The 24,987-nt window shown below is 37.5% G+C and overlaps 1 protein-coding gene across 4 annotated transcripts in view; it reads right to left on the bottom strand.

Moving 5' to 3' along the window:
- Positions 1-5,261: 5,261 nt before the first annotated feature.
- The window catches only part of NEK4 (NIMA related kinase 4), a 33,029-nt gene continuing 13,303 nt past the window's right edge, over positions 5,262-24,987 (bottom strand). For 3 of the 4 annotated variants that reach the window (XM_034996510.1, XM_034996512.1, XM_034996513.1), the window contains 8 exons: positions 22,754-22,903; positions 22,066-22,215; positions 21,381-21,447; positions 20,521-20,630; positions 19,323-19,411; positions 17,671-17,876; positions 17,076-17,209; positions 5,262-6,241 (listed from right to left, as the gene is read on the bottom strand). In XM_034996510.1, coding sequence (XP_034852401.1) covers positions 6,149-6,241; positions 17,076-17,209; positions 17,671-17,876; positions 19,323-19,411; positions 20,521-20,630; positions 21,381-21,447; positions 22,066-22,215; positions 22,754-22,903 — 999 coding nt within the window. In that variant the 3' untranslated portion in view covers positions 5,262-6,148. The remainder of the gene's footprint in view (positions 6,242-17,075; positions 17,210-17,670; positions 17,877-19,322; positions 19,412-20,520; positions 20,631-21,380; positions 21,448-22,065; positions 22,216-22,753; positions 22,904-24,987) is intronic. The other variant, XM_034996511.1, reaches the window with a different exon arrangement.

Genomic DNA, 24,987 nt, shown 5'->3' with positions numbered 1-24,987 from the left:
AAGGCATCCGAATTGGCAAAGAAGAAGTCAAACTCTCACTCTTTGCAGATGACATGATACTTTATGTGGAAAACCCCAAAGACTCCACCCCAAAACTGCTAGAACTCATACAGGAATTCAGTAAAGTGGCAGGGTATAAAATCAATGCACAGAAATCAGTGGCATTCCTATACACCAACAACAAGACAGAGAAATTAAGGAATCGATCCCATTTACAATTGCACCGAAAACCATAAGATACCTAGGAATAAATCTAACCAAAGAGGCAAAGGATCTGTACTCAGAAAACTATACTCATGAAAGAAATTGAGGAAGACACAAAGAAATGGAAAAACGTTCCATGCTCATGGATTGGAAGAACAAATATTGTGAAGATGTCAATGCTACCTAGAGCAATCTACACATTCAATGCAATCCCCATCAAAATACCATCCACTTTTTTCAAAGAAATGGAACAAATAATCCTAAAATTTGTATGGAACAAGAAAAGACCCCGCATAGCCAGAGGAATGTTGAAAAAGAAAAGCAAAGCCAGCGGCATCACAATTCCGGACTTCCAGCTCTATTACAAAGCTGTCATCATCAAGACAGCATGGTACTGGCACAAAAACAGACACATAGATCAATGGAACAGAATAGAGAGCCCAGAAATGGACCCTCAACTCTATGGTCAACTCATCTTTGACAAAGCAGGAAAGAATGTCCAATGGAAAAAAGTCTCTTCAAATGGTGTTGGGAAAATTGGACAACCACATGCAGAAGAATGAAACTGGACCATTTCCTTACACCACACACAAAAATAGACTCAAAATGGTTGAAAGACCTCAATGTGTGACAGGAGTCCATGAAAATCCTAAAGGAGAACACAGGCAGCAACCTCTTTGACCTCAGCCGCAACAACTTCTTCCTAGAAACATTGCCAAAGGCAAGGGAAGCAAGGCCAAAAATGAACTATTGGGACTTAATCAAGTTAAAAAGCTTTTGCACAGCAAAAGAAACAGTCAACAAAACCAAAAGACAACCGACAGAATGGGAGAAGATATTTGCAAATGACATATCAGATAAAGGGATAGTATCCAAAATCTATAAAGAACTTATCAAACTCAACACCCAAAGAACAAAGAATCCAATCAAGAAATGGGCAGAAGACATGAACAGACATTTTTCATCCAAATGGCCAACACACACATGAAAAAGTGCTCAACATCACTCAGCATCAGGGAAATCCAAATCAAAACCTCAATGAGATACCAACTCACACTAGTCAGAATGGCTAAAATGAACAAGTCAGGAAACAACAGATGTTGGCGGGGATGCGGAGAAAGGGGAACCCTCCTACACTGTTGGTGGGAATGCAAGCTGGTGCAGCCACTCTGGAAAACAGTATGGAGGTTCCTCAAAAAGTTGAAAATAGAGGGGCGCCTGGGTGGCTCAGTCGTTAAGCATCTGCCTTCGGCTCAGGTCATGATCCCAGGGTCCTGGGATCGAGCCCCGCATCGGGCTCCCTGCTCAGTGGGAAGCCTCCTCCCTCTCCCACTCCCCCTGTTTGTGTTCCCTCTCTTGCTGTGTCTCTCTCTGTCAAATAAATAAATAAAAAATCTTAAAAAAAAAAAAAAGTTGAAAATAGAGCTACCATATGATCCAGCAATTGCACTACTGGGTATTTACCCCAAAGATACAAATGTAGGGATCTGAAGGGGTACGTGCACCCCGATGTTTATAGCAGCAATGTCCACCGTAGCCAAACTGTGGGAAGAGCCAAGATGTCCATCAACAGATGAATGGATAAAGAAGATGTGGTAGATATATACAATGGAATATTATTCAGCCATCAAAAGGAATGAGATCTTGCCATTTGCAACGACGTGGCTGGAACTGGAGGGTGTTATGCTGAGCGAAATAAGTCAATCAGAGAAAGACATGTATCATATGACCTCACTGATATGAGGAATTCTTAATCTCAGGAAACAGGGTTGCTGGAGTGGGGGTTGGGGTGGGAGGGATGGGGTGGCTGGGTGATAGACACTGGGGAGGGTATGTGCTATGGTGAGCACTGTGAATTGTGCATTGTGATTCAAGACTGTTGAATCACAGATCTGTACCTCTGAAACAAATAATGCAATATACGTTAAGAAAAAAAAAAAGGAGGGGAAGAATGAAGGGGGGGAAATCGGAGGGGGAGACGAACCATGAGAGATGATGGACTCTGAAAAACAAACTCAGGGTTCTAGAGGGGAGGGGGGTGGGAGGATGAGTTAGCCTGGTGATGGGTATTAAAGAGGGCATGTTCTGCATGGAGCACTGGGTGTTATGCACAAACAGTGAATCATGGAACACTACATCAAAAACTAACGATGTCATGTATGGTGATTAACGTAACAAAAAATTTTAAAAAAGGCAATTTCACACACAGAGGGAAAAAAAAATGAGAGCAAAGACCTTAATACGGCAAAAGTCAGAAAGGTTTAAAAAAAAAAAAGAAAAATTAAGACTGCAGAAATAAGACCAAGCATATCATTAAGAGTAATAAATGTGATTAAAAAGGAACTCCCAAAAGGTGTTAAACATCAAGGTGTTAAACATCAAGTTACCTCATATTTTCACGATGACACCAAAGGTTGAAAATAGGAACAAGGATATATTTGGCAGATGCAGACAGAAAGGAGGGGTAATAGTGAGAAAGTCAGATACTTAATATCAGAAAGCATTAAATGGGGAAAAAGAACATTTCATAGCTAAGATGTCACTGTTAATAATCATTATGTATTAAATATGACGTGAAATGTATAAAGAATGTTACACACGTAAGAGTTTGGCAAAGCTACACTCTTGGTAGGAGACTAACACTACCTTTCAGATTTTGGTAGATCAAGTGGACAGGTAATCAAAAGGAAGACTTTGGCACTTGTTCTCTGTACTTGAAACATCTTCCCTCATATACATGACTTGTTCTTTCCTTTCACTCAGGTCTCTACTCAGATGTGACTATAAAGAAGCATCTCCTGACCTATCAAAATAAAGTGACATGCCTCATTATTTTATATGCACTAATATATCCCGGGAACATTACATCTTTTTTCCTTGGTCCCACCCAGAATGTAAGCTTCCTGGGAACAGGGATCTTGTTATGCTCTTTCCTGTTTGTGTAGTACCTATAAAAGTTTGTGACACTTTGTAGGTGCTCAATAAATATTTACTGATTGAATAATTCAGAGCTGCACTATCCAATATGGTGCCCTTAGTCACATGTATCTATTTAAATTAAAACTAGGGGCGCCTGGGTGGCTCAGTTGTTAAGTGTCTGCCTTTGGCTCAGGTCATGGTCCCAGGGTCCTGGGATCGAGCCCATGTCGGGCTCCCTGCTGGGTAGGAAGCAGCCTGCTTCTCCCTCCCCCACTCCCCCTGCTTGTGTTCCCTCTCTTGCTATGTCTCTGTCAAATAAATAAAATCTTTTAAAAAACTTTTTAGGGCACCTGGGTGGCTCGGTTGGGCGACTGCCTTCGGCTCAGGTCATGATCCTGGAGTCCCTGGATCGAGTCCCGCATCGGGCTCCCTGCTCGGCGGGGAGTCTGCTTCTCCCTCTGACCCTCCCCCCTCTCATGTGCTCGCTCGCTCTCATTCTCTAATAAATAAATAAAATCTTTAAAAAAATAAAAATAAACTTTTTAAAAAATTAAAACTAAAAGATTGAGTTCCTCAAACTAGCCACATTTTGAAAGCTCAAAAGCCATATATGACCAGTGGCTGCCTTATCACATTGCAGATACAGAACATTTCCATCATCACAATACTTTGTTGATCAGGTCTTATTCATAGGTTTGAATAATAAATAAAGGCAAGTGATTCTGTGCATAACAGAATTCATCTTATTAAATGCCCATAGGGCCATTTCAATAATGGATCATCTACTGAGGCACAGGGAAAACAATTCCAAGAAATAAAAGTTGGGCAGGTCATATTCAGTAACAACACTGCAATGTAGCTGGAGCAAGGAGATAGAATTTTCTTGGCTTTCGAAATACAGGTATCCTCTGCTTTCCAAAAGCTCATTTCATGTCACTTTGCTTTTACAAAAGGCTTACATTTCTACAGTAATGGTTTTTTTCATAAAAGCGAAAATCCTCTTCAGATTTCTTTCACTTAGCAAAAACAGGTACTACTGTAGGTCTTTCATAAAAGCGAAGTGGCGTGTCACGAACTTTCAGAAAGTGGGGGATACTCTTCGCTTTTCACCATTTCAGCTTACCAAAGGTTTCATAGGAATGCTCTACCTTCGGATAGCGAGGGAACTTTGTATATGGAAATTAAGGAACACTACCTTTTTTTTTTTTTTTTTTAAGATTTGTTAGCACGCACAAGAATGGGGAGCAGCAGGCAGGGGGAGAAGCAGGCTCCCACTGAGCAAGGAGCCTGATGTGGGGCTCGATCCCAGGACCCTGGGGTCATGACCTGAGCCAAAGGCAGATGGTTAACTGAGTGACTCAGGTGTCCCTAAGGAACACTTCTTAAAATCAAAACCAGAATTACTGACTATTTAAGAGTTAATGTCAAAATAATATCAAAATCTGAAATGTGGCCAAAGGTATACTGAGAAGAAAATTCATGCTGTTAAAGGTGTTTTATAATTATATAAGAAAGATTAAAAATGATTAAGCACTCAGGAAAGAAAAACTACAGAATAACCAAAAGATATTGGAATGAAAACTGAATGAATGTTTAAGCAAAATAAAAATATATAGAATGGGAATAACATATGGGGGAGAATTTTTAAATTCTAAGAAAATAATATGTACATTATGGCAATAAGTGAGAAACTTGAGTAAAACTGATGTCTCTCCAAAAAGATGTAGATTCGTAAAACATGCAAGAAATGGTTAATAGTTCAGGAAAACCCAGTTTGCCAAAGATTTGCCCCAAGTGGGACTGAGACTAGGTGGTTTTACTGTTGAGTTCTAACAAACCCTTCAAAGTAAAACTAAGAGGTCTCAGAAACCAGACTATGAGCACTGTAAGAGCAAGGAGTATTGTGTTTTACTCACTATATCCGCAGCTCTTGACCTACAGCACCTGGCATACAGTAAAAACTAAAAGTCTGTTAAGTGACTAGAAAGGGAACATTTTGTTAGAATATTTTATGTGTAATTTTCAAAGAAGGTCATGTAACATTTTTAATTATAAAAAATGAAAACATTTCTGGAGCAGTATTCATTTTTAATAAAGTCCCTTGAATATAGAAGTGAAAATTTACCTATCAAGACTTTTATAAAAACAATTTATTTCCCACATGGGAATTACCCCCTTATTAAACAACTAATAAAATATGTGATACACAGTCATACATTTAAAGACAACCAGTAATTTGATGTACAAGGCGAAAAACTTCAGGAGATAAATATGTCCAACATAACTAAAAGGAGCTGGACTGCACTTACAAATTGCTTAATTGGAAAGGGAATTAGTGTTTTAGGAAAAGTTCTTGCCAATGAAAATATTACTCTTAAAAAAAGACCAGTATACAAAAATGTTGATTGACAAAGCCAAAATATTTGTTTCAATTCTTATATACTGTAAATGAGGTTCATATTAAATGAAAATAAAAGGCTAAACATCCATCAATATATGAAAAAGGAATTCAGTTGCTCAAATAGTAGATACAACTTCATATTCATATTCAAATCTACTCCCAGAATCATGAATTGACTTTTTAAAAAAATAATTTATCAACTACTACCTAGTTATTAACAATGACGAGTATCACTATGACATATTATTTACTTCTCCTATGCATTTATCACTATAGTACAATATAAAACTTCCAATCTAATTTTATGGCCCTGTAATCAAGCTAATTAGTACCTTAAAAATAAAGTTCTAAATATAAAACTGGTGGTTTAAGGCTCAGTAAACAGTAACCAGACATCTTCTAATAGATTTTCTTCTCAAGAGAGTAAGCTAGCCAAAGGTTTTTTCTTTCTTTTGTGACATTGCTTCATGTTACTCTGTTCGATCCCACTTTTCTCCCAGTTAAAAAAAAAAAAAAAAAGGAGAAATAAGGACGGTGAATGGCCTCCAATCATTATTATGGGTTTGTTTCTGTTTAAGCCAAAAACCTTTAAAAATAGGTCTTTAGTTCTGGCAGATTAAATTCTCAAAAATTCACATTTTCTTCAAAAAATTTCAACTGGCGAGCTTTCACACTGTAAGTTGTATATTTTTCACCCATGTGCTCCTGCAAACGTACCTATTTGGGAAACATAAAAAGAAAATCAGTATATAGTAGAAGAAAACATTTTTGTAATCTTAGAAGAAGAACTTTTCTGGGGCACCTGGGTGGCTCAGTCCTTATGTGTCTGCCTTCGGCTCAGGTCATGATCCCAGGGTCCTGGGATCGAGTCCCACATCAGGCTCCCTGCTCGGCAGGAAGCCTGCTTCTCCCTCTCCCACTCCCCCTTCTTCTGTTCCCTCTCTCACTGTCTCTCTCTCTCAAATAAATAAAATCTTAAAAAAAAAAAAGTAAATATACAATACAATATGTATGAAAGATGACAGAGAAAGGACCAGGACTATAGCTCCTCACATGGACAAAAACTGTACTGGCTTAATGCCTGATGTAACTATTTCAGAACTTCTGCAGTCTATTAAAGGCTTGCAACTTCCAGGGGAAGGCTTGGAGGGTAAACTGTGGTTAATTTCAATCAATTTCAGTTCCTAGCACCGCCCCGCCCCCAGCTGTGCAGATGTTCTGCAGCAGCCTGCACACAGCTTGTGGAGCCAGGGAAGGCAGTAAGAACCTTGTCCTCCAAATACTGGGGATCTGTGTACTGAGAGATGACTGCTGCTTCTGATCAGAGGTGTACACACAGAAGCAGGCAACCACTGTTGCAGCCCTCACTGATCCTGTTACAAACCCCTCCCCCTCCAGCTGAAGCAACTTACAGGGGATTTAAAGAGACCAATATATATGCATAGTGGGAATCCCAAAGGGGAAGAAAGAGGAAGAGAGATTATTTGAGGAAATAGCCAAAATGTACCAAGTTTGAAGAAAGACCTAAACATCCAAGAAGCTCAATGAACTCTTAAGTAGGCTGAAACAAACAGTTCCTACCCATCACATTATAATCAAACTGTTGAAAGCTGAAGAGAAAGGGAGAATCTTGAAAGCAGCAAGAAAGAGGCAACTCCTCACATACAAGGGATCTCCAACATGATTATCAGCAGATTTCTGATGAGAAATTTTGGAGGCCAGAAGGCAACTGGGCAGTATTTTCAAAATGAAAGAAAAGAAAGAAAAGGAAAGAAAAGGAAGGAAGGAAAGAAAGAAAAGAAAAAGAGAAAGAGAGAAAGAAAGAAAAGAAAGAAACCTGTCAACCAAGAATCCTTTATCTGGCAAAAATATCCTTCAAAAGTGAGGAAGAAAAAGAAATACTGCCATTTGCAACAACATCGATGTATCTTGAAGGCCTTATTCTAAGTGAAATAAGTCAAACAGAAAGGCAAATAAATACTGCATGATCTCACTTATGCAGAATTTTAAAAAACTGAATAGAGAACAGATTGGTGGTTGCCAGAGGTAGGGGTGGGGGTGGTTAGGGAAATGGGTGAAGGTGGTCAAAAGGTACAAACTTTATGAGGTAAATGAATTCTGGGGATGTGACCGTACAGCATGGTGACTACAGTTAATGATACTGTATTATACATTTGAAAGTTGCTAAGAGTAGATCTTATAAGTTCTCATCACAAGAACAAAATTGTTATAATTATGAGAGGTAATGGATGTTAACCAAACTTACTGTGGTAATCATTTTGCAATATATACAAAAATCATTATGTTGTACACCCTAAACACAATGTTATATATCAATTATGTCTCAATAAAACTGAGGGCAAAAAGTAAGGGAGAACTTAAGATATTACCAGATAAACAAAAGACGAAGAATTTTTACCATCAGACCCAGCCTGCAAAAATACTACAGGGAGTCCTGTTAAGTTGAAATGAAAGCAGGTGCCTGGGTGGCTCAGTCACTTAAGTGTCTGCCTTCAGCTCAGATCATGATCCCCGGGTCCTGCTGAGCGGGGAGCCCGCTTCTCCTTCTCCCTCTGTCTGCTGCTCCCACTGCTTGTACTCTCCCTCTCTCTGTCAAATAAATAAAATCTTATAAAACAAACAAACAAAAAAAGTTGAAATGAAAGGACACCAGACAGTAACTCAAAGCTGTATGAAGAAACAAAGATCTCAGTAAAGGTGATATGTGGGCAATTATCAAAGCTAGTATTATGTAACAACAGTTTATAATTCCACTTTTTGTTTTCTACATGAATTAAGAGATACATTCAAAAAATTATTAGTCTAAAAGTTAGTACTATTGTAACTTTGTTTAGTTTTCTACAAAATTTAAGAGACTAATGCATTAAAAAGGCCAGTTACTAGTTTATGTTTTTGGACTCACAATATATAAAGATGTAATTTTGTGACATCAGTAACTGAAAAGGGTGGGTACAGAGCTTTAAAGCAGCAGAGTTTATGTTATTGAATGTAAGCTGATATAAAGTCAGATTAGAGACAGATGGTGGTGATGTTGGTACTACAACAGGAACATACTTAATGTCATTGAACCAAACACTTAAAAATTGTTAAAATGGTAAATTTGAAATTATGTGTATTTTACTACAATTAAATAAGCAATATGTGTATAACACAAATTAAACAACTTAATGTGTTTTAAAATTATTAATTATTAATTTTTTAAAACAATTTTTAAAAACACTGTATCATATATTGTTGAGTCTTTAACATATAGAAATGTAATCTATTTGCCAATAGCACCACAAAGGAGGTGGGTAGCAGCAAAGCTGTATTAGGCTAAGGAAATGACTCCAGATGGTAACTTGAATCTACAGGAATAAATGAAGAGAACCAGAAATTAATAAATAACAAGGTTACTACAGAAAAAGCTACAAACATATACTTTCTCTCCTCTCTTTCAACTTCAAGAGACATAAAGCCATATAAAGAAATAATTATAACAAGATAATGTTGGTTTTGTAACATTTATATGACATGTATGATACGTAAAATGATATCACCATAAAGGGAAAAAGAGAATAGGAATAACATTTCTACATCTCACTGGAATTAAGTGAGTATAAAGCTGAAGTTGATTCTGATAATTTAAGATGTATATGATAGCTTTAGTGCAACCACTAAGGAAAGAAATGGAAAATATATAGGAAAAAAATTATTAAGGAAATTAAAATGCTACATTAGAAAATATTCACTTAATGCAAAAGAAAGCAGTAAAGGAGAAATACAAGAACAAAAAAAACACGAGACATATACAAAACAACAAGTAAAATGCAGACATAAATCCAACTGTATCAGTACTAACATTTAACGTGAATGGATTAAATGATCCAATCAAAAGGCAGAATGTTAGGATGGTAAGAATACAAGACCCAGCCGTATACAGTATCTATAGGAAACACATAATAGATCAACGGTACAAACAGACTGAAAGTAAAAGGACAGAAAAAGATATACCATGCAAACAGCAACCATAAGAAAGCTGAAGTGGCTATACTAATATCAGCTAAAATAGACTTTGAAACAAAAAATGTTACTAGAGATAAAGAGGAACATTTTATGATAAAAGAGTCAATCCATCAGAAAGATATAACAGTTATATACATCTAAGCACCTAATCAAAGCACCAAAATACATGAAGCAAAATTAATAGAAGTGGAGGAAGAAATTCAACAATAGTTGGAGACATCAATGACATCGATGGAGACATAACACTCCACTTTCAGTAATGGGCAAAACAACCAGGCAGAAGATCAACAAGGAAAATAAAATTAAAAAAAAAGAAGCAGCAGCAGCAGCAGATCAACAAGAAAATAAGCTATTTGGTCAACACTATAAACAAACTACAACTAACAGACATCTAAAAAATAGTCCCCACAACGAGAGCTGAATATAAATGTTCTTCTCCAGTGCACACAGAAAATTTCCAGGTTAGACCATATGCTAGACCATAAAACAAAGCTCAATAAATTTCAAAAGATAAAAATAATAAGTATGTTCTATAGCCACAATAAAATGCAATTAGAAATAAGTAACAGAAAGAAATTGGGGAAACTTAAAAATATATGGAAATTAAACAACACACTCCTAAATAACCAACCTTACAGAAATAAAAAATATTTAAAAGGATTGCTATAATTACATGCTAATTAGTTAACTTGGATGAAATGGACAAATTCCTAAGACACAAAATTAGAAACAGAAGAACAGACAATCTGAGTATAACAAGACACTAAGTTCATCATCAAGAAACTATCCACAAAGAGAAGCCCAGGCCCAGATGCCTTCATTGGTGAATTCTATCAAACATTAAAAGAATACCAATTACTCATTAACTCTTCCAAAAAAATAGATGATTAGGGAACACTGCCCAACACATTCTATGAAGCAATTATTACCCTAATAACACAACCAAAGACATCACAGAAAATTAAAGACCAATATCTTGTAAGAATATGGACAAAAGAATCTTCAACAAAATACAAGAAACATGACTCCAAAATCATATAAGTAGTAGTATATAACATGACCAAGTGAGGTATATCACAGGAATGCATGGATGGTTTAACACCCCAAAATCAATTAATATAACACACTGTCAATAGCATTAAATACAAAAGCCATATAATCATCAAAATAGAAAGCATCTGACAAACCCAACACCTTCTTTGAAAAACGAAGCAAAAAAACACTCAACAAACCAGGAAAAGAAGGAACCTTCTTCAACCTCATAAAGGGTATCTATAAAAACCCACAGTCAACTAATGGTGAAAGACTGGATGCTTTCCCTGTTAGATCAGAAACAAGTCAAGGTTGTCCACTTGCACCACTTCCACTCAACACTGTACTGGAGGTTCTAGCCAGGCCAATAGGCAAGAAAAGAAAACTAGAAAGTAAAACTAACTCTATTTACAGATGACATATTATATATAGAAAATTCCAAGGAGTCCACTACCACCAAAAAAAAAAAAAAAAAAAGAATATTAAACCCAGTAAACAAGCTTAGCAAGGTTGTAGGACCCAAGGTCAAGATTTTCAAAATCAAATTTATTACTATGCATTTGCAATAAACAATCCCAAATGAATATATAAAATTCCAATAGCATCAAAAAGAAGAAAATACACAGGAATAAATTTGACAAGAGAGGTACCAAACTTACACTCTGAAAACTGTAAAACATTGTTTAAGGAAACTTAAGATCTAAATAAATGGAAAATCACATGTTCATGAATCAAAAGTCATTTATTAAGATGGTAATACTCCACAAATTAATCTGCAGATTCAATTCAGTCCCTATAAGAATCCCAGCTAGCTTCTTTGAAGAAATTGACAAGCAAATTCTATAGAATTGTAAGGGACCCAGAACAGCCAAAACAATTTTGAAAAATAACCAAGTTGGAGGATTCATCTATCTTGATTTCAAAATTTACTACAAAACAACAGTTAACAAGACAGTATAGTACCGGCATAAGGACAAACACAGATTAAAGGAATAGTATTGAGAGTCTAAAGATAAATCCATGTGTATATGGTCTTTTTTTTTTTTTTGACAAGGTGAGAGAATAGTCTTTCCAACAAATGATAGACAACAGGATAGCCACATATATAAGAATGAAGATGGACCTTTACTCCAAAACATATAAAAAAATTAACTCAAAATACATCAAAGACCTAAATGTACAGACTACAACTATAATCCTTTTAGAGAAAAACCTAAAGGTAAACCTATATGATCTTGGACTTGGCAATGGGTTCTTTGATGACACCAAAAACACAAGTAGCAAAAGAAAAATAAATTGGACTTCCTCAAAACTGAAAATTTTTGTGCTTCAAAGAACACTATAAAGGAAGTAAAAAGAAGAGGAGGTGGGGCAGCAGCTGCACTTGCCACCCAAGGTGAATGATGGGCTGAAGGTGGAGCTGGAGAAATTCAGGGGGCAGGGCCCTGCCCAAACCCATTGCACCCCAAAGGTGGGGGCCTACAAAGGAGAGGCTGGCCCCAAGCACCCCAGCGCCCACAGGGAGGACCTGGAGCTGCCCCCAGACCAACAGGATTTGCCCCGACCACCGCCTCCCATTGAAATAAAGGTAAGGATTTCACACCGTTAAAAAAAAAGAGGGTGGGGGAGTAAAAAGACATTCTACCACTCCCACAGAATGGGAAAAATATTTATAAATCATATATTTGATAATAAGACTTCTATCTAGAATATATAGAGAATTCCACAACTCATTAATTAAAATATAAATAATTCAATTTAAAAATCAGCAAAGAACTTGAGTAGACATATCTCCAAAGAAAATATACAAATGGAAAGTAGTACATCATTAGTCATCTGGGAAATGCAATGAATACCACTTCATATCTGCTAAGAAGTCTATAAACAAAAAGTCAGATAATAACAAGTGTTGACTAGAATGTGGAAAAATCAGAACCCTCTTATGCTGCTGGTAGAAATGTAAAATGGTGCAGTTGCTTTGGAAAGCCATCTGGAAGTTCCTCAAACATTTAAATGTAGATTACCATACGATCCAACAATTCCACTCCTAGTTATACACCCCAGGGAACTGAATGCACACAGGAGCTTGCACACCAATGTTTATACCAAACTTAGTCACGATAGGCAAAAGGTGGAAACAACCCAAATGTCCATCAACTGATGAAAAGATTAAACAAAATATTGTGTGGCATAGCCACACAACAGAATACTGTTCAGCCATAAAAAGGAATGAAGTACTGATACATGCTCCTAGACAGATGAACCTTGAAGACATCATGCTAAGTGAGAGAAGCCAGTCACAAAAGACTACATATTTTATATGATTCTATTAAATGAAATGTCCAGAATAGGTAAATTTATATAGAAAAGGCAGATTACTGGTTCCTTAGAGCTGAAAGGAGAAGATAGAGGGCCAACAGCTAGAAGTACAAGGTTGCTTTTTAAGGAGACAATAATATTTAAAATTGACTGTGGTGAGAGCAAATATATATTTGTGAATATATTAAAAACCACTGAACTGTACACTTAAAATGGGTGAATCACATGGTATGTGAATTATATCTTAATAAACCTATTAAAAAAGGTAATCCTTAATTTAATTCAACCTGATTGAGTTGAATCTACTGAATCCTAGAACAGATTTTTTTCTTTTGCTATAAAGGGTATCAGCGTGACAATTAGTGAAATTTAAGTAAGGTCTGTAAATTAGATAATGGTATTGCATTAATGTTAATTTTCTGAATTTGGTCACTGAGCTGTGGTTATATAAGGACATATTCTTTTTATTTATTTATTTTTTTCCAGAGAGAGAGAGAGAGAGAGAGAATCCCAAGCAGGCTCTGCACTCAGTGTGGAGCCTGATGCAGGGCTTGATTCCAAAACCCCGAGATCATGACCTGAGCCAAAATCAAGACATCCAACCAAATGACCCACCCAGGCACCCCTATAAGGACATATTCTTGTTTTTAGGAAATACTGAAGAATTTAGAGGTGGAGAGACATTCTCACAAATGGATAGAAAAATAATTATACATATGGAGAATGAGAATAATGAAGCAAAAGTGGCAGAATAGTAATATTAGGGAATATAGATGAGGAGTATTCAGGAATTCTTTATATTCTTTTTGCAACTTTCAGTTAGTCTAAAATTATTTTAAAATAAAAAATTAAAACAACACTTAGATCTCATTTATTATTAAATTGCTGGAGAAGTGACATTCAGTAGTGGCCATCCAGGATAACAGACTTTCCATCCTGGAACATGGCACAATTTGTCCATAACCTTGCAGAGAAGGCCCCAGCGCTGCTGTGACTTACTCAAAGCTTTGGCCACATTTTGGCTAGGTTGAGCTGGTTCTTCCAACCAGTCTCTGCTGAGATTCCTACAGCTATTCAGAGCTCGGAAAAAATTATCAAGAGTGTTCAAAAACTATCAGCTTCCAACAATTCACAGATAAGGAAGCTCTGCTGAATGGTTTGGTGGCCACTGAGGTGTGGATGTGGTTTTATGTTGTGAGATCACAGGTAAGTGTGACATCACTGATTATGACATTTAAAAACCAATCTTTAACATCTGTTTATATTTGGTTTGAGTGTTCTTGGACCATGTGTGTTCAGACTGGAATTTGAATAAAATAAGGTAACGTATCAAAGACAAAAATAAACTGGTGGAGAAGCAACTGTATTTCTAGGAATTTAAGGCTTTACTGTTGTTGCTATTATTACCACCAAAAAACTAGAAACATAAATATTTTAAAAGTATAACTAGTCAAAAAATGTTTGTTCAGGCACTACTCTGAAAGTTTCCATAATGCAGGTGTGATGAAATGCAACCGACTCACTGGAGAATAATCTGCATGACCCAATCAGGAACTAGCCCAGGGAGAACGGGAGAAGAGTAGTGGCCTCAGAAGCACAGGAACGATCAAGAGTGATTGTTACTACAAGGACCTGGCTGTGCTTCTAAGCTCAGTTGTACCATTATGTGAAAAATACATACTACAAACTGTGTACGGGCTAATCCTGTTTGGGCTCAAAAAAAAGGCTATGATACATATATGGATGTGATGGATGTGTACATACACAGCAAACCACAGACGTATGTATAAGAGAATAAAAGGCAGTATAGAACAGTGGGTGAGAACATGGGCTCTGGAATCAGACTGTCTGCAATGAAGGCCAATTGTTCAGCCAACTGTTAGCAGTGTGACTTCGGGCAACTCATTTAACTTCTCTGTGCTACAGAGTCTTCCTCCATAAAATGGATCACTCGTAACAACTTCAGTGGATTGTTGGAGATTTAAATGACTTAATATATGTAAAGTGCTTAGAAAACCGTGTTAGTAGTAGTAAATGTTACTACTATTTATGGAATGATAGACAACAAAATCTGGAATCACCGAGGGCTAAGATTACACTGATTTTTATTTTTAAATCTGTGTGTTCTAAATGTTCTACAACAACCATATATTTATTACCTTTTTATCAGACAAGAAAAAGCAGTAATTTTTAAAAATTGGTATATAGTTGTTTGTGTTCCATAAATGTAAGTATGCCTTACTGTTCACTTTCAAATAGGTGAGCATATATAATGAATCTCTCAAAAAGAAATAAGATTTAAGTATAATAACAGTAACCTTAAGCAGAAAAGTCAGGTGAGTCAAACTAAAATTTATTTAGAGAATGATTGTATAGCATCCTAATCAAAATCTGAGCTGACATTTTTACAAAAATTACTAAGTTGATCCTGAAGCTCACATGGAAACGCAAATAATGGCCAAAAGAGTTTGAAAAAAAAAGAGTAAAGTTAGACGACTAACACTTCCTGATTTCAAAACTTACTACAATGCTACAGTAATGAAGACAGTGTAGCATAGACATAGAGACATAAACCAATGGAACATAACTGAGAGTCTAGAAATAAACCCTTACATTATGGTCAACTGATTTTCAAAAAGGGTGTCAAGACAATTCAGTAGGAAAAGAACAGTCTGCTGGGACAACTGGATATCCACATGCAGAAGAATAAAGATGAAGCCCTTCCTTGTACAATGAACTCAAATGGATTATAGACCTATTTGTAAGAACTTGTATGATAAAACTATTAGAAGAAATGATAGGAATAAATCTTCAAGACCTTAGGTTAGGCAAAGCCCTCTTAGATATGACACCAAAACTACAAATAACAAAAAATAAAATAAATAAATTAGACTTTAACAAAATTAAAATCTTTTGTGCTACAAACAATGCCATGAAGGAAGTGAAAACACCACTACAGAATAAGGAAAACTTTTTGTAAATCACATATCTGATAAAGGACTTGTAACTAGAATATACAAACAACTCTTATAACTCAACAATAAAAAGATAAATAATAATTCTAAGATATGTAAAAGGTCAGAATAGATGCGTCTCTAAAAAACATCTACAGATGACCAAAAGGCACATGAAAGATACAAACATCAGGGCGCCTGGGTGGCTCAGTCGGTTAAGCGACTGCCTTCAACTCAGGTCATGATCCCAGGGTCCTGGGATCGAGTCCCGCATCGGGCTCCCTGCTTTGCGGGGAGCCTGCTTCTCCCTCTCCCACTCCCCCTGCTTGTGTTCCCTCTCTCACTGTGTCTCTGTCAAATAAATAAATAAAATCTTAAAAAAAAAAAAAAAGATGCAAACATCATTACCCATTAGGGAAAAGCAAATCAAAACAATAATGAGGTATCACTTCCCACCTACTAGGATGGCTATAATCAAAATGATGACAATAACAAGTGTTGACAAGAATGTGGAGAAATTAGAACCATCATACATTACTGATGGGAATAGAAAATGGTACAGCTACTTTGGAAAACAGTCTGGCAGTTCTTCAAAATGTTAAACATAGACTTTCTATATGATTTAGCAATTTCCACTCCTAGGTACATACCCAAGAAAAATGAAAACATGTCCACACAAAAACAAATGTGCATAGCAGCACTATTCATAATAGTTAAAAAGTGGAAACCACCTAAGTGTCCATCAGCTGAAGAACAGATAAACAAAATGTGGTATAGCCATAATGGAATATTATCTGACCATATAAAACAATGAAGAATGTGATATATGCTACAAGAATGTGATATATGCTTCAAGGATGAACCTTGAAAACATTATGCTAACTGAAAGAAGCCAATCACAAAAGACCACATGTTTCGTATGAGTCTATTTAAATGAAATGTCCAGAATAGGCAAATCTATAGGCATAGAAATATCAGTGGTTGCTTAAGGGTGGAGGGCTTGGGGGACAATGGAGAGTGATGAGTAGAGTCTCTTCTGGGGGTATTAAATGTTCTAACTTTGGTTGTGGTAATGGCTATATAACTCTGTGAACATACTAAAAACCACTGAATGGTATACTTTAAATGGGTGAAATGTACAGTATGTTAATTATATTTCAAAAGTCTGTTAAAAAGAATTCTATAGCATAAGCAGCTGACACAGCTAATGGGACACTCACCTCTCTCTCCAATTCATCGTCTTCTTCCAAAAGATCATACACCTGTTCTAAAAGCTGAATCCCCAGGCCCTGGATTACATCAGCTCTCAAAACTTCAACTATTCTTCTGATCTTTTCAGAACCTGGCATGACAGCTAAAAAGCAATTAACAAAGACAGGGAAAAATAAATACTTTCACCACAGCAACATGAAGAACATTTTTTTTTTTTAAATCTTGTCATATTAAGATTCTTTTCACTTTGACAAGAGTTGGGTTTCATAACTTCGTATATTTTTAAAGTGATGACAAATGTATATATGAACTTATACTTCATATCTCATTACCACCTCCTAAACCTAAAATTCACACTGTCTAATTTCAAGAAAAGTCACATGAAAAATCCAAACATGCACTTATATTTATTTAAAGAAAACAACTTTCAGGCAACTTTTCAGGAACGCAACTTGCTGCATAAAACAAGATATGCCTTTTATGGAGCTATCCAAACAAAATAATAAAAAAGCAAAAAAATTTTGGCAGCATTATCTTCTTGGTGTGACACATTTCTCCAATAAGCATGCTCTCCAGTTTGCTGTAAAAAAATAAACCGATCACCAGAAGGTAGCTCTTTAAAATGGAGGTCCTCAGCTGCTTCTGCAACTTTCCCATGAAGTATCAGCGTATCCCGGTACTTCCGATGAAGTTTAAATTCTGACACTGGCTCTGGAACCAGGAGATCTTCATAGCTCTCTTTAGACTCCAATTTTAGGGTCTGAGTCATCAACTGCACCAAGTCACTCATTTCATTTGTATGACATTTCCTGGAAAAAAAAAAAATTCCCCTGTGATTTCACTGGCTTTATGAGAATTTTTCATTAAAAAATTAGATACAAAATAACATTTAGGAAGTTCTGCTTCTAAATAGCTAAGTAAGCTCTTATAGACAGACCCTTCCATAAATAAGTATAAACTCAACAAAATACAAAAATACAGTATGTGAAGACAATGGAGAATGTACAAAACCTGGAGGCAGGTTCTGGAGGAGCGTCAACAACTTTTAGCCTAAGGGAAGGCCATAGGCCGCTAAAGTACAACAGAAAACCCACAGTCTCTCTGGCCTGCAAAACCAAAGGGCAGAGTTCAAGACAACCACAGCCACTAGAAAGTGAGAGTGAAATCTTAGAAAAGAGAGACCAGAAAGAAGCCCCAGGTTCTATGTATAAATTCTGCCCAACTATTTTTAAGTAAATTACATCCATGTACAAAGTTCAAGAATATTTAAAGCAATACAAAAAATACCAGCCCCCAATGAGATAAAACTGACAATGTCTGGCACCCAGTCAAAAATACCAGACATGCAAAGAAGCAGGAAAACAACACACATTTATGAAGACAAAAAAATCAGTTAATAGAAACAGACCCAAAAGTGACACTAGTGATAAAATTTGTAGATAAGGACATTAAAGTGCTTATTATAAATATATTCCACATGTCCAAGGTAGAGGACTGCATTAATATATTAAAGAGAGGCACGGAAGTTATAAAAAGACCCAAATAGAACTCCTGGAAATTAAAAAATACACTGTGTTGAAAACATGAGATAGGATGAGCAGACTAGATGCTGTAGAAGAAAACATTAGTGGACCCAAAAACATGGCAGTAGAATCTATGAAAAATGAAACAGAAAAAAAGTATAAAAAACACAAACACCGGGCGCCTGGGTGGCTCAGTTGGTTAAGCGACTGCCTTCGGCTCAGGTCATGATCCTGGAGTCCCGGGATCGAGTCCCATATTGGGCTCCTTGCTCAGCAGGGGGTCTGCTTCTCCCTCTGACCCTCCCCCCTCTCATGTGCTTGCTCTCTCTCATTCTCTCTCTCAAATAAATAAATAAAATCTTTTAAAAAACAAAAAAACACACAAACACACAAACACCATCAGTGAGCTATCAGACAACTATAAACAATCTAATATAGACATAGTTAAAATCCTCAAGAAGGCAAGAGGGAGTCCAAAAAAATTATGAAAAACTAACGGTCAAAATTTTTGCAAATCTGATGAAAACTATAAACCATAGATCTAAGAAAACATTCTGTAAGAATTCCAAATGAAATCAGATGTGTTCACTAGAAGAGAGAGTTTTAGCTCTAACATGTACCAAAACCCATTTATAATGTTATTGATGGCAGCACTACAGGTCTGAATAAACATGTACGACTAATCAAAATAGAAACTGTTTATGAAAGGAGACAGAAAAGTAAGAACCTTACCGTTCCTTGGAATCCCCATCTGATTTATCAGTTGAACTTGTAGAAGAACTTAATTCATCCTCAGACAGACAGTGGATGAGTTTCCTTTCCTTTAGTGTTTGGAAAAACAAAATTCCACATGACAACACAACCAGAACATAACACACGCAACACTCTTAGATGCAATGTCTAGATACAGTGTGTACTTGGGTCCAATTTAACAGGAGAAACTAATGATCTAAAAGTTGAAGTTACTTTACCCAAATGATATCCCAGTTCACCCATAAAGTTCACAAGTGAACCCTGAAGAACATTAAGGTGAAGTTTTACAAGGCCCTGGAAAGTCTCAGCTATGAAGAAATTTCCTTTCCAGAAGAAAGCACACAAATACTTCTGGTACTCCAACTCCTAAGCAGAGGGCTGGTAACCTAAGGAATTTTAAGCTAGATAAAATGCCACCTAAATAAAAGCAACCTCAGTTTGCTTATATCTGAGACTCTTTGTTAAAATACCTTAAAGGATTACTTGATTTAATTATATGCAAACCTTACAACTTTGGAAAATGGAGAGGAATATCTTGATCAGTGAAACAACTTATTCATAGAATACTGTTAAAGCAACAAATCTTCCTTACTTTCAAAAACAGGAAGTTTCTATTTTTTAAAATAATTATATGCTCCTAGAAATAATGTCAGAAATTGCAATACAGAAAAATGGATAATTATTCCCCAGGTATCATTACACAGAAAATGAACATGGGTTGGAAACCTTGCAACCACCCATTTAGCCACTAGATGCTGCCCCTGCATCCTCCCTAGGGAGAAGCTAAGGAACTCTGACACAAACAGGAAACGGAGCAAAGATATGCAAATGAGACTAAAACTTGGCCAGGTAGGTAGGTATATTGGTTACACAGCAGAATAAGCAAAATGTTGCCTAGTGGAAGCTTTTGGAAGTCCTGTTTTAAAGACTACCTAAAAAAGATAGTAACTCAGCTACCAACTGCTTATAAGAGCACCTAAAAAACTCATTCCTTTAATGGAGGAAAAATAATCCTTTTAGTTATTATTCACCAGTTCTTTTCCTTATCAAGGTGAAAAAATATAACTTAAGGCAGTGCTGTCCCAGAAATCAATGGAGCTGGCATTTATGAGGTTTACTGTATTAGGCTTGCCTGATATAGACCTGTCCCCCTTTTCCATAGGACTGCGTAATGTACCTGAGCAACAGTGCAGTTGGAAGACAACCAATGGGCAGGGGCGGGCTGGCCTTCTTCTGGTGGTTTCCCTGGCCCTGATGCACTCCGACAAGCTCTCCTCACTGAAGGGCCTGAAAAAGTGAGCACCCCCAGCAGTTGTTTGTGGTGGGCTGGCCTCAGCAGAAGAGGGCTTTACAGCAAGTGCCAGCCTAGAAGTAACTCAGCATATTCATCATCACTCTGGTGTCTGACACCTCAGTTCAAACCTCGGTTCTAGGTCCACCAGCTCTGTGACCCTGGTCAAGTTATGTAACCTCTCCAAGCTTCAGTGTCCTCAGCGGCAAAATGCAGATAATGCTGCCTTCCTTTGACAGTTACCGTCAACAGGAGATAAGATAATGCTCTTAAAATGCCTCCCATAATGCTTGAGACATCATTCAATAAATAGAAACTGCTAGTACTGTCTTTAGATTATAGTAATAAGAATGATCATGGCCCTCAGCCCAGGGCAGCACCATTCTCCCAGCTTCGTCTCTCTGTTTCTGGGAAGATAGCGCTTCCTGACGAGCAGAATCTGAACATGGAAACAAATGAAACGTTCACTCCATTTCCTGTCTGAAATCTCCCAGGAGTTAATGCCACTCAAAGCCCTCTTGCTCTCTTTTTAATATCCTCTTCCTCTGATAATACAAGTTCCAGACCCCAACAGCCTATGCTGATTTTTTTTTAAAGGCCTAAGAAATTTCAAAAATTCTTCCAAATCTGTTTCCCAAATGGATCACTGATGTTGAAAATTCTTCACACCTCACAATCAGAACCAAGGCTATATCCATAAGCCAAACCAACAACCTCCAATAGATGAAGGAAAGAGAAAACTTTACCTGAGGGGAACACTTCTTCCTGTGACTGCTTTAGTCGCCTCCTCTCTCTTGCTGATAATGGTCGATCCTTTTAAAGACAGTTAATTACTTTCACCCCTACTCACTATTTTTCTAACAACTGCAAAGTTTGACTTATCATCCAGCACTATAGGAAAGGTCCTGCACAGGTCTTTAAAGGAGTATCTGTTCAAAACCAGTCCACATCACGGTTACAACTATTAGCTAGGAATGATCACAACCCTCATTTCTGGGAAGTACTCATTTTTGGAAGGGCAAATGAAAAACTCTGCATTTCTTACATTCAGAATCTACTTAGTTTCCTTAATTAAGTGGACGTGACCATCCCTGGAACTATATTCCATCCATTTCAATAAAAGCTTCTGCTGAGAATAACAATTTTTGTCCCCTCTGCTGTTTGGCAAAAGGCAGGGCTAAGATGTTTTGTTTTTAAGGTTTTATTTATTTAGGGTGCTTGGGTGGCTCAGTTGTTAAGTGTCTGCCTTCAGCTCAGGTCATGATCCCAGGGTCCTGGGGTCGAGCCCTGCATCGGGCTCAACCGAATGAGCCACCCAGCCTGCCCCAGGTAAGATGTTTTAATACAAAACCTCACAACATATGCAGGATTTTTACAACCAAAAAGTTTTATAAGAAGGTTGAAAAAAATCCAATATACACTCCCACAAACCTTTGATGATGACACCTCCCTGCTCCTCGAACAGCTCACAGACCCAATGGCCACTCTATTTTGGTTTTCAGCATCTTTTTGTGTTAATGTGACATCCGTTTTTCCAACAGTGGGAAGAGAAGGCAAAAGTCGAGGAGCAGCCTCCTGGAACTTAAATAATTAAAAAGAGGGAGGTGGGAAATTATCAATTTCCTATACAGCTACCTCCAAAGTTCCCCCACCAGTAAGTCTCCTTTGTATTTGTTAGTGATTTGCTCTCAAAAACTTCAAAACATTGCACTTTATTGGAAAGAAACTCTGCCAAAAGTGAATGACCATCTAAGAAGCTTACAGAGAGGGTGCTTATGAAAGTCACTTCCAAGAAATGAGGTGTCGACATGATTTTATGCAGAAGGGAGAAACTATTCATCGGTATAACACAGGAAGGGTTAAGAGATTTATTCTTTGTTAGCTTGTTCCCTTAACTCTCAAGATGACCTGTTCATTTTTGCTGGGGAAGATAAAATCTTTATTTCTAACTCACTGAGATTTGAAAACTAATAGTTAGCATCTCTCCATTGCCACCCCTCTCCATATGTTCCCTGTATTTCTTATGTGCCTTTTTGGAAACTGCTAATCATTCTAAATGAAGTCTATTTCCCAGGCAGCAGAATAATGACTTACTCCACAGAGCTCTCTGCTGACCTACCTGTCTCTCTTCCCCACTGTGCTCAGGCAGTTCTCTTTTCTTCTGTCGTCGCTGTTGAGAGAGGGAAGGCTCAGAGCCAGAACTCTGTGGCTGTAAACCTGGGTGGGTTCTATCTGGTTTTTCTATAACACATTCACCAGCAACTTGATCCTTAAAAATAATAAAATGAAACAAACAAAAAAGAAAACAGAATAATGAAACAGTCTTTTGAACTTCCAAATGGCCAAACTATTGTAAAATTATAACTGGAATTGAGAAGGAGGAGTGTCTTTCTCAAGATGCATGCTCATTTGCAGTGCTGAGTGGCAAAGACAAAGTGCTGATATCAGTTACCCACATATTCTGGCTTTTTTTCCTCTTTTCCCAAAGAAAAGTAAGTACTTACTTTTTAAAAAAATATTTATTTATTTATTTTAGAGAGAGAGAGAGAGAATGAGAGAGAGAGCATGAATGGGAGGGGCAGAGAATCCCAAGCAGGCTCCATGCTCAGTGCAGAGCCTGAGGCGGGGCTCCATCTCACAACCGAGATCTCAACCTGAGCCGAAACCAAGAGTTGGACACTTAACCAACTGCCCCACACAGGTGCCCCCAAATAAATAATTATATATATATGTTTTAAGACATTTAATAAAGATATTTAATAAAGATTAAATAAAGATCTTTATTCATTTGAGACAGATACACAGAAACAGCATGAGCAGGGGGAGAGGCAGAGGGAGAGGGAGAAGCAGGCTCCCCACTGAGCCGGGAGCCCGACCCCAGGACCCAGAGATCATGACCTGAGCCAAAGACAGATGCCTAACCACTGAGCCACCCAGGAGGCACCCCCAAAATAAATAATTATTTTAATTACTCAGATTGTTATTAACCCGAAACTACGGATGTTTTCGATTTACATTTTTTTATTATGTTATGTTAATCATCATACATTACATCATTAGTTTTTGATGTAGTGTTCCATGATTCATTGTTTGTGCATAACACCTAGTGCTCCATGCAGTAAGTGCCCTCTTTAATACCCATCACCAGGCTAACCCATCCCCCCACCACCCTCCCCTCTAGAACCCTCAGTTTTTCAGAGTCCATAGTCTCTCATGGTTTGCCTCCCCCTCCGATCCTCCCCCTTCATTCTTCCCCTCCTGCTACCTTCTTCTTCTCTCTCTCTTTTTTTTTAAAGATTTTATTTATTTATTTGAGAGAGAGAGAATGAAAGACAGCATGAGAGGGAGGAGGGTTAGAGGGAGAAGCAGACTCCCCACCGAGCAGGGAGCCCGATGCGGGACTCGATCCCGGGACTCCAGGATCATGACCTGAGCCGAAGGCAGTCGCTTAACCAACTGAGCCACCCAGGCGCCCCTTCTTCTCTTTTTTTAACATATAATGTATTATTTGTTTCAGAGGTACAGGTCTGTGATTCAACCAGTCTTACACAATTCACAGCACTCACCATAACACATACCCTCCCAATTTACATTTTTTTTAAAAGATTTTATTTATTTGAGAGAGACAGCGAGAGAGGGAACACAAGCAGGGGGAGTGGGAGAGGGAGAAGTAGGCTTCCCACTGAGCAGGAAGCCCGATGCCGGGCTTGATCCCACAACCCTGGGATCATGACCTGAGCCAAAGGCAGACGCTTAATGACTGAACCACCCAGGCACCCCCGATTTACATTTTTTTTAAAAACGTTCTTTTCTGGGGTACCTGGGTAGCTCAGCTGGCTAAGCGGCTGAGTCTTGATTTTGGCTCAGGTTATGATCTCAAGGTTATGAGATCAAGTCCCATGCTCTACATGGAGTCAGCTTGAGATTCTCTCTCCCTCTTCTTCTGCTCCCAGCTTGCACGCTCTCTCTTTCAAATAAATACATACATAAAATCTTAAGGGGTGAAAAAAGGACCTGAACAGATATTTCTCCAAAGTAGGTATACAAATGGCCAATAAGCACATGAATAGATGCTGAAGATCATTAGTCATTAGGGAAATGCAAATCAAAACCACAGTAAGATACCATTTCACACTCACTAGGATAACTAGATAAAAAACCAGAAAATAGCAAGTATTGGTGAGGATGTGGAGAAATTGCAGCTCTCATATATTGTTGGGAAGTAAAATGATGCAGTTGCTTTGGAAAACAGTCTTAGAGTTCCTCAAAAAGTTAAACATAGAGTTACCATATGACCCAGTAATTCCAATCATAGGTATATACCCAAGAGAACTGAAAACATATGTCCATACA

Source organism: Mirounga leonina, unplaced genomic scaffold (assembly GCF_011800145.1).
Source record: "Mirounga leonina isolate KUSES-001 unplaced genomic scaffold, KU_Mleo_1.0 Mir_94, whole genome shotgun sequence".
NCBI classification, from domain to species: Eukaryota; Metazoa; Chordata; class Mammalia; order Carnivora; family Phocidae; genus Mirounga; species Mirounga leonina.
This window is presented reverse-complemented; position numbering and strand designations above follow the sequence as displayed.